The sequence below is a fragment of the Mercenaria mercenaria genome, chromosome 3 (assembly GCF_021730395.1).
Source record: "Mercenaria mercenaria strain notata chromosome 3, MADL_Memer_1, whole genome shotgun sequence".
NCBI lineage: Eukaryota > Metazoa > Mollusca > Bivalvia > Venerida > Veneridae > Mercenaria > Mercenaria mercenaria.
This window is the reverse complement of record NC_069363.1, coordinates 102,005,328-102,016,732: the sequence shown is the minus strand read 5'-3', so window position 1 is coordinate 102,016,732 and position 11,405 is coordinate 102,005,328. Positions and strand designations below refer to the sequence as shown.

The window sequence follows — 11,405 nt, the reverse complement described above, 5'->3', positions numbered from 1 at the left end:
TATCCCTACAATAAAGCCTCTTTACTTGAAAAACATATATTCAGACAAAGTATTTTAATCGTTTTTAATGTAATTTCTTGAATATATTTTGTGACCGTCAATACCGGAAAGCAGAGCATGTATCTATTAATATTTACTGCTATATAAAAATAGCTATATACCATGTTTACATATGATTTTATCTTACAAAATAGTTTGGTCTTTTTTAAATATTGACGTGACGCTCAATGTTGCGACCGGTTAGTGTAACGTCTAAAAGTCACGTATAAACAATATAATGACAATTAAAGTCCAAAGACACTTAAAAAGTTAAAATTTGTTTTTGTTATACTTATGTATTGTTTATTTATTAAATGAACATTATTCAGATCTAATGGGAGACAACTACTAAGCAATCCAAAAAAAATGTTATTGTTATCAAATGTCGATTCGGGTGAACCTGTTAAATTAATTTTAGGAAAAAATGCAGTCCTCGGTGTTGAATAGATTGGGTTTTAGGACAACAATAATTATAGTACGGCACTCTAGATTCATGAATTATTGAGAGACAAAGTATTTCACTTCAATGAAATCCTACGCTGAAAACCTCTGCGGTCACTGTTCTATCTGATGAAGCAAACTGGCTTTTGACGTTGGTTTTGTTCAAAATTCTATTTAATCTTGAAAAAAAATATTGATATTCACTTTCGTATCATTGTATTGTTTAAAAATAGTACTTTTCAATAATTGCGGACTATATTTAAACATCATCCAACAGTATCGTGAAACGCAGCGTTAGTATTAAAAATAAAATTGGTTCTATAGTCGGCGGTGTCTAGACGACAAAGTATTCTATAATCAATAGAACCACATATCGACCAAAATAAATACTCTGTATATTAGCAAGAGCATATTAATTTTCTTATTTCTTTATATGTTATTGTTCTTTATGTTTGATATTAGTGCAAATCAAACAAAACCTAAATTTGCGAGTTGCATATAACATGTCCATAAATCGGGGAATTATGTAATTTAGTCAGTCTTGCGAACTTTAAAAAAGTTGATTGTTATTAGGTGTAATTTCCTCATTTATTAGATTTCACACTTGGTCATAGTAATGCTGGCGTGTTAGCTCGTTTAACAAATAATCAAAGCCTTCCCGTTGTTATCATCTAATTTATCACGGGACACAGACAGATGCGCAAGAACTGAACGCTGTATCGATATGTCAAAGCATATTTGAACGATGAACACTTTAAATCGCACAAAAAACTCAAAAATGCAAGTTTTAGAATCATTCTATCATACTCATTAAAACAATCATGATAATCAGAATTATGCTAAACTTCATTCTTCAGAGAATAATGAACATGATGCCATAATGTTTTCACAATGGTCAAAAAAGACACAATACAAACAAAAATGCACGTGTAAATACATATGCAAAATAATACTGTGCAGAAGCAGAGCAACAAGAAAAAAAAAACATTCAGGGCCCAATAAAACAGGCAAGAAGACAAATATAAAAAAACTCTCAACCAAAGGGGGATTTTTAGAAGTGCCCATCATAGTCTTCTGCATCAATCAAATAGAAAAGCGTAACTGCAAAAAAAATGAACGATCAAAAATGCGCTTTGTCTCAGAATACAAATTACGTCTTCCAAGTCAGACATTTTTTTATTCCAGGTAATACGTATTCAAAAATTATAATGATAAAAAATTATACATATATTGATATAATTATAACACTTCAACGAATTAATTGGTTTCCTTTGAAATGTTCCTTATTAATCCTGTGTCAAGGATGGGTCTTGATACTACTGAAACTTCTTTCTCCTTTTCTCATTTTGGAAGAAAATGTGATTTATTTTTTGAATGTTATTTTCATTTCAATTCACAGGATGTATATAATTTAAGCTAGCGCTGTCACTGTCTCCTTCAATTGCATCCTTCTCCGTTTGATGTGTTTCAAACTGCATTTCCATATTAAATCTTAAAGGATTTGTGTAGCATTTATCGTCTTCAGCCTTTTGTGGTGTTTGTTTGATGCCATTGGTATCTATTTCCTTATTTCCTGTGGACATCAATTGTTTGTTCTGTGTTCTCTTTGAATCTCTTGTTAGGGTTGTAGCTAAGTCAGTCATTCTATTACATTGTCTGGATAGATTTGCATCGTCTGCTTTAAGAGCTTTGGCTTTACGATCACTAGTATTGGTAGAGGATATAGGAATTTTATAGCCATCATTGGTAGTGTTGCTTTCAATTTCAATATCATGATTTATACCAGGTATTACGTAAGGTATTTCATAATATTTTCTTGATCGGTTTGAACCTTTTCTATGAACCTCAGCATCATCAGAAGAAATGAAACTGGATATTTGAGTTTCATCGCAATCGCTTGTATAGTCTTTATTGTCTTCCGGGTGCAATTCAGACATGTTGAGACCGTTCGCACAAACAAGCGGAGTGTCTTTAATGTGTTCCACAGTTGCAAGCGTTGATACATAATTACCAGCAAAATCGTTATGCGTGTTGGATCCTGATTCGTGTATTCGCCTTTGATGGGCGGCATCAATTCCCATATATGAATGGCTGTCAAAAACAGTGTTCCTCTGTTTTATCTGCAGTTTACAAAACAAGCCAGTAATAAATGAAGTATAAGGGCATATATTTAACCACATACATTGCTTACAATTTAACCATGGCTCTTATATTAAATTTTGCATCAACAATACAGTATTTAAAAATCTCCAGTTTTAAGACTTCATTATAAATCTATAAGACGATATTTTAGAAGCTCAAACTCAATCAAACATAATAATAGCAGACCCGGTCGGTCTCCTTGAATCTGTCATTGCTATGTTATGAAGTATTCAGTATAATTTATATTATGATCATTAAATTGTCTGAAGCATGTAATGCTGTCAAGAAATATATTAGCGGTCTCGATTTTATTGGGGCCTGATCATGTAAGGTATAGAATCAGCAAAACCCTTTACGCCAGCTAGCATCGACTTCTGTTCTACATATTTCGCAATGGGTCTCCGTGGCCGAGTGGTAAAGGTCGCTGACTTCAAATCACTTGCCCCTCATCGATGTGGGTTCGAGCCTAACTCGGGGCGTTGAATTCTTCATGTGAGAAAGCTGGATTACGAAAGGTCGGTGGTTCTACCGAGGTGCCCGCTCGTGATGAAATAATGCACGGAGGGCCACCTGGGGTCTTCCTCCACCATCAAAGCTGGAAAGTCTCCATATGACCTATAATTGTGTCGGTTCGACGTTAAACTAAAAAAAAAATATTTTGCATGGACTTAATGGTCCCAAAGGACCAGCAAACTATAAAAAAAAATGATCACTCCCTTCGGTAAGTTCTTACGCAAACACTGTTACAAGGTTAGCTTTTTGTTTGCTAATGTAGAACAAGACTGAAGAACTGCAGAGTACAAATAGTGGTATATCATCGCCAAGTTACGCATAAAGGAAACAACTTTCGTTTAGAAAGAGTCTATTTGGTTTATTTATTGCAAATTGGTTCTCAGCTTGCCAATCTATTTGCATTTGCTCGCACACCAACAAGGTAATAAAGCCTCCATGGTATTCGAAGCCTTCGGTCATTTTTGTTGTTTTTTATCAAAAATCCTATCGTTATATTAACCCTTCGAGAATGACTGGAATAAAATATCATTGAATTGAACCCATGATCTTGAAGGACCAGAAAAAATGTAAAACTGTGAACTGACTGAAAAGTACTTTTTATACTGAATAAATATATACCCACCATTTGTATCTGTTATCTCGTCATATACTGACGCAGGTGTGATCCTGGTAGACATTTGAAGGTTGTCATAACGCTTGCCTTTAAGGACTACTCTAAAATAATAAAACTAACTGATTAATTGAATAAATTAATATAATATAGTGTCACTTTTGCTGCAATACGTTCATATATGACTTCGTAAAAGCCTCAAAACAAGAGTACTGTTGTTATGGAGTATTAAAATATGCATACCGTATAAGTTATTTAGCAAGTCTATTGAAAGATGTCAGCTACATACCTTCTTATAAACCAGATAATTAAGGCGAATACAAGTAATATTATAACCCCAGCCAGACTGCTTGTAATGCCAACTACAACAGAATCGATACCAGTTTCCATTGCTGAAATTTAACAGTAATGGCAGGATCAGAATGCGTGCTAACTATTAATTGATTATAACCTTTAAGGCATATTGCATTTTTCATTTACAACATGATATTCCTTAGCCCTCGAAAATATTTTTTTTTAAATGACAAGGGTCATTACTACTTTTAAGCGTCATCATTTAATACATACTTGACCAGAAGTTTTCACATTAAATAAAGTATAGACATTTGATTTCTCAGTCCTTAAAATATTTTACATGACAGTTTTGTTTACAAGCATGTGTGAGCTCATTTTCCTTGCACTGTCACCATTGTGCAGAAACTGAAAAGGGATTTAGACGCATTACGTTTTCGCAATAAAGACAAATATACCTAAGTTGAGCCAATATGTCAAGGAAATATAGAAATGAACGTATAGTTATGGGTCTTGGCTACCCTTTGATGGGTCTTGGCTACCCTTTGAGACCACTATCGGGTACTTTAGATTTTAAGAAGAGGTCATTAAAGGTGATCGGATAGTGTTGTAAATCGGAATATTTCATTATTTACACCATATCTCGACAGTATTCATATGTAGGTACAGTTTGAAACCTGGATTTGCTCAAGATGCTAGGTAAGAATTCTAGCATATATTCAAGTCCCTACTTGTTAAATACCATATATGGATTTGTATCATGGTTTACCTGCAGTGTCATTATAACTGTTAACTTCTATCTGTAATATTCTTCAACTGAGTAATAGGCGTGGCTATAAACCGTACTCTAACTAAGTAAGAGAACATGTCTTAGGTCCCGCCTACATATAGAATACTGTAGGGAAATGTTGAAATTTCTGAAACAGTTCTCTATTTCAGTTAGAGTACTCTTGTCACGTGATAGTACCAACGCTTAAAATGGAAATTTAGCTTGTCAATCAAAGTTAGTAGCCGAATGCGTTGTTCATATTGTCGGACCATGATACAAAACAGAAAGCGTAGGGGCAACTCAAATAATGAGTTTATTCTCGTGAACCCCTGCTCTTTCTATTACATGCAGTTAGATGTATCCACTTCACATTTCGATGGTTTTACCTTGATGCCTGTCTATGCCTGAAACAAAGCTTGGTGGGGCACCTGGGGAATAATATTTTTGGCCTTTAAAAGACTGGCCAAACAGTCACATTATTAGGATAAGGAGACAAGATACAAAGTAAAAATTCCGACTCATCAACTCGGAGTTCCGATTTACGTAACTTGTATTTCGACTTATTAGCTCGACATAGCTCTATAAACTTTCATATTACAAAATGCCCTCAGCGGAGAGTAAACATAATATGCAGTTGATTCACCACAGATCAAATATGTTAAACAAAAAGTGTCTATAATGATTTAGTTCAATCAATGATTTTTAAGATTTACCCTCACAAAAATAAAGCATTTCTATGCACTATATATATATACATTTTGATATGAATATTAGTAGTACATGCACTGAACAAAACCTCTACAAAGACTCTGCATGTTTTTGGCTGCACAAATTGTTTAACTAAACAAGTAAATAGAAATTTTACACAGAAATATTTTATCATTTTACGTGTTTTATTGTCAGTGAAATTTGACATCAGAAAGACAAGATTAGAACAACCCTATGAACTAAAATCTCTAAAGCAATAATGAGTGTAGAAATGCTTCCTGAGGTGGACCAGAAAAGCTCATTTGATATTTAATTATACAGAAATGAGTAGAAACCGATTTCAACTGTAACTAAAGAATACAAATTTATTATTACATACTTATATTACAGAATGCTCCTTGATATCCTGTTACACATCCCTGTAAACACTTTGATGTTTCCCTGTCGCAAACTCGTTCTTTACAAGTGTCAACGCAGTTGAATTCGCACGTGTCTCCATAGTATGCGGACGCACATCCGTTGTAACAGCGGCCTGAATATTGATCACATGATTTGGCATAACAGGTGCTACTGCATGATTCCTTGCATGTATCACCATACCAACCAGAAACACATCCTTTTTCACAAAAGCCCGACTTTTGATTGCAGGAGCTAAATAAACATGTATCGGTGCACGTTTCATTGCATGTATCACCATACCAACCAGAAACGCATCCTTTTACACAGAAGCCCGAATGTTGATTGCAGGAGCTTAGAGAACAGATGTCGCTGCAAGTTTTATTGCATGTATCACCATACCAACCTTGAACACATCCATTGTCACAGAAGCCCGATTTTCGACTGCAGGATTTTTTAGAACACGTGTCGCTGCAAGTTTCATTGCACGTGTCACCAAACCAACCTGACACACAGCCATAAAGGCATTTTCCCGACATTATGTCGCACACATCTGTATTTATGTTTGAATCAAAACAGTTGCTGTTACATGTTTTATTACAGGTTTTACCAAAGTAACCTGCGATGCAAACGTTCGGACAATTTCCTGTTAAAATGTCACACGTTACTGCCCCCTTATTGTCAGGTAGGCACTTTTCACATTTCTGATTACAGCGTCGACCGAAGTAGCTATCAGCGCAACCTTTCTCGCAGTCTCCAGTGTACTGTTGACATTTTACTATATTGAAATTGTCCGGTAAACAATGTCCGCATACACTATCACATGGGAGACTGTAAGTGTAATAGCCATCTATACATCCATTAATACATGTCCCGGAGTCAGAGGCACATTTCACAATGCTTTGAATATCTGGTTTACAATGTCGGCATACACGATCACACCGGGGACTGTAATAGCCGTCTACACATCCATTAGTACATGTCCAGGAGTCAGAGTCACATTTCACTACGCCTTGATTATCAGGTTTACAATTTTCACATACACGATCACAACGGGGACTGTAATAGCCATCTACACATCCATTAGTACATATATCGGAGTCAGAGTCACATTTCACCACGCCTTGATTATCCGGTTTACAATTTTCGCATACACGATCACAACGGGGACTGTAATAGCCATCTAAACACCCATTAGTACATGTGCCGATCACTCTATTACATTTCACTTCGCCTAGAATGCCAGGTACACAATTACCACATTTTTTATTACAATTAATGCCATAATAGCCGTTTATGCATTCGTAACAAAACGTATTGTCGAAACAAGAAACACATCCATCAGGACAAGATTTACATTCACCAGTTGTTTGATTTACATATTCATGGCATCCAGAACAGTTATCATACCAGTTGTTTGGATAACGAAGACGAATGCAGTAATAGCAATACAGTTTTTCCTCATCGAGACATTTTTGTTTACATTCAGTTGTCAGCCATTCAGATCCACACGTACAACAAGTAGATCCACTGCGTGTAGAGATACGGCATTGCCTTGGGCAATCTCCTAAAGCAAGCAAAATGCGTGAAAACAAATTTAAAGTGATATTATTTTTTTAAAACAAAGACTGAAAAAGTTTATTATATCTGATACATTTTCCTCCTTTTTTAAGCTACGTTTTCAGTAAGTATTCCCACTTCTCAGGATAGAGATTAATTAAAACAACCGTTCTAGTAAAGAACATAACAAAATCAAAAGCATTAAAACATTATATTTAAGACGTGAGATTATTGTCATTGAATAAAATCATTGTTTATAGATCTAGTTCACATAGTTCACACGCAAAGTATTATATCACGAGGGCGCAGCCCGAATAAAGTAATAATACGCATCTGGGCGACGAATAATGATTTTATTCAAATCACTGCTTTAGATATATCATTTCGAGTCTACTACGTTATCAAGGTATATTATCTAAATCCTTGAAAATGACCACGAAATATTGTACTCTTCCTTCCTTTTTTGTCATGCCGCTATGACGTTTGAAGCGGTGACGTTATAACTGTGATGTACAAACTGTGAATGTGTTGCATAACGACAGTCGTGTGTGTCGTTTGATGGCAGTAACTTTATTACTTTTTATCAACAAAGTGAATAAAACTTAGTCAGCTTAAATGCTTCCAAAATATCTTCTTATCGATTGCATTGGTTTTATAATTCTGTCTCATCATTCGCCTTTTTACATTCTATTCTCAATTACCAAGACTTATTGCCGGTATCGCCATTTAAGCAATTCGAGCTATTTTGAAATAAGCAAACCAAACAAAAATGTGTGAAGTAGTGTAACAATAAGCCATAAAATTATTACATTTAGAAGAGTTTAAATAAGTTGTATTCTTGTTTAAATGGCGTCGTATTTATTCTTCTTTATTAAGTTCTTAGCTTTTTTGATGACATCTTCTAGTTTGTTGCCATTCTCCGCAGCTGATGTTCAAACTCGATGCTCAAACGCACTGGTGTTCAAACTTTGAAATCGTGACATCTCGGTTAAGTGGCAGAAACAAACTATATTTTGCTTATCGCATTCATTTTTCATACAAATAATTGAAAATGCAGACTAAAAATATAAGTTCATAAACTTGAAGAACCTATAGAAATTAACTGTATGTACACCTATGTTAAAGATTAATTTAAAAAAAAGATTTTATGTTTCAAAAAGCATAAGTTGTACCAACATAAGTGTATAGAACACATAAAATGACTTTACCTGCAGTAAGAGCAATGTGAACTGAAAACAACAAACAAAACAGTATAGCCATCTTTACTTAATCTAACGATTAATGACACATTTTTATTGGTCACTTCTGTTATCTAAAATACAATTATTAGTCATTTCCATATAACTTAATCATAATGACTAGCTAATCGGACTGAAAAGAAAAAACAACTAAATATTCTTAAATGATATTATTGTTTATATTGTTTTATCATACACATTTCACAGAATAAGTATGGATGTCGTACAAGAACGTTAAGCTCGAAATAAAATACATGTATATATCTCACATCCGTTGGTATTAATAGACGATGAAGTTAGGCATACATTTAAAATTTACATACATACATACATACAGACAGACATACATACATACATATATTCGATGGACTTTACTACAGTCAAATGTCTGTCCCTGGCCTTAACATACATCGTCTGCTATCTAGCGCTAACAATAGATGAGCACGACGTTATGGTCCGATGATCATAAAACTTCCCTGCATCGACCAGTATGACGTCATTTATACATGAAAGTAGACAATATGCGTATGGAATATTGTACAAAGTTTTATCAAACAGAGCGATTTAATTTGTAGCTTCGTATAAAATTTGTTTTGATAGGTTTCCATGAAAGTAGACAATATGCATATGAAATACTGCACCAAGGCTCATATGTACTGCTGCTCATATTCTTTAGCATTTAATCAGAAATAATTTGGATGTAACTGTTGTAAACATGACATTCCATAAATCAATAAAATTCATTTCCTTAATTCATGTTGTAAATCAGATACATGTTATTCACAAAACAAAATGCTTGAAACAATATTCAAAATAGAAATAAGAGTAGGATCTTTAAACTTATCATAGAAAACATATATGATTCACATATAGGGACGAAGTTCACAAGCAAGCTGACACAAAGATGGACAAATATACCGTATGATGCAGACGGAGTGCTGAAAGTCAATTTGGCTATTTTGATTAGATCGCCGAGAAAAGTCCAAGCCTGCCACAAAGAGAAATTTTTCATGAAAAATTATAAAATATGACGTAGGAATTATTTTAACCTTGCTTACTTAGCGATACGCGAAGTGCGAGATCTCACTTTTGATGCGCAAAATATCATTTTTTTTTTTGCAATTTAGTACCTCGCCGTGGTGATTTCCTGTTTTGTGTTTTGTCTGCACACATGATGATGACGAGCAAACCTTGATATAACATTGGCGAAATTGGAGATCACATCACATTTTTATTTCATAAAAAAATGGACTGGTTCATTGTTTGTTAAATTCGCGTGTCTTGCGAACATAGAGACCAAAACTTCACGTACATAAGAATGATCAGCAACTATATGTATTTCGAATTTTCATCAAAATATTTCGTGAAATATCAAGAGGTCTTATTTTAAACATTTTGCTATACTTTATTTTCAGTGTTCTTCCATGGAGCATTAATGGTAGGTCTTTAATATATACTTTTGAAATTATAATGCTATCCAAGTGTGTACACAATTTTCAACACTGAAACACTTATCATTTAGTTACTTAAGACGCGAAAATAGATACTGCTCCGTTAAATGTTAAATAAACTGACCTATTACCTAAAATTTTTATACTAATATACTAATATTGTCAATTTGGTAGATCTTTTTTATGCACATTCACCATTTTCAGACTGTAAGTAAATCGAGATCATCTGCAAACTTACTGGTAGCTGTCATCGACATTGGTACAATTTTGTCAGGATAGACATTTTCATTCAAGCGATCCTACGAAAGCTTCGGTAAAAGAATGGATTTCCGGATTTGGCACTCTTACGACGGAAAACTCTCCTTCCGTTACCTTTATCGGCATTTGGATATAATGCAGAAATTCAGTACAAGGATTTTGTTAACGATTAACGAAGGAGGTCATGAGAATTATTACTATTTCCAGAGGTTTAAAATGACATCTCACAAGAAAAAGGTATGTTATTATGCATATTCATCTGTGACTTATTGAAACATTAGAATGAGATTCATCTTTTTATTTTGCTATGTTAAAGTTAAAACATAGCACAGAATCTGTTACTCATTCAGTTATAGGGTTAGGGTTTGATACAGTTATTTCGATCTTACACTGAAACAAACAAACACCCTTTGTATCTGTAAGGAGTAAATCCATAACATGAATGCTTTTGAATTTCATTTGTATTGATGGGTTAAAATCTTATGTATATTACTATGTACATATACATTTATAATCTACAACAAAGTTGAGTCTTTGTTAATTTTCCTGTCGTTGATCTCTGAATTAGTAGTCTTTTATTTTAATTTTTCGTATTGATGTATATTTCATAAAATGAATTCTAATACGCTTGTTTCTTTTAAACCACGCTTACGCTAAAATGACGTCACGTTAACGTGCGATGGCGTCAATATTTTTGCTGCGGCCAAGAAAGAGCGCTACAATATTGTATCTACTGTTTTATATCAAGAGCATATTAGAATCGAAATATTGTATTGCAAAATCGTGTTTTACTTAAATTAACACCCTCAAATCGGTTATACGCCCTCCTGAAATTATTCCGCAAACGTATAGCCTATTTTCGTGCATTAACTTACGTTAAAACACGGTTTTTCTATACATTATTTCCTAAATCAAATAAGAATTAAGATGAGGAACAAGAAGTGAACTATGATCTCTCAAGATAATTGACAGTTTAAAAATGCATGTTC

At 34.0% G+C, this 11,405-nt stretch overlaps 1 protein-coding gene across 3 annotated transcripts; it reads right to left on the bottom strand.

Annotated features, from left to right (window-relative positions):
• Positions 1–1,030: 1,030 nt before the first annotated feature.
• On the bottom strand, positions 1,031–8,807 carry LOC128555831 (protein draper-like). Of its 3 annotated transcripts, XM_053539523.1 has the most exons (5): positions 8,678–8,807; positions 5,893–7,476; positions 4,035–4,137; positions 3,758–3,849; positions 1,031–2,600 (listed from the first exon to the last, which is right to left on the bottom strand). In XM_053539523.1, the coding sequence occupies exons 1-5, from the start codon at positions 8,727–8,729 to the stop codon at positions 2,575–2,577; spliced, it is 1,857 nt and encodes a 618-aa protein (XP_053395498.1). In that variant the 5' UTR covers positions 8,730–8,807; the 3' UTR covers positions 1,031–2,574. The 3 variants fall into 3 exon arrangements, 2 of the variants coding, with proteins under 2 accessions (XP_053395498.1, XP_053395499.1); XM_053539524.1 differs by lacking the exon at positions 3,758–3,849; XR_008370374.1 differs by lacking the exon at positions 4,035–4,137 and having other exon boundaries at positions 2,569–2,600.
• Between the last annotated feature and the right edge of the window lie 2,598 nt (positions 8,808–11,405).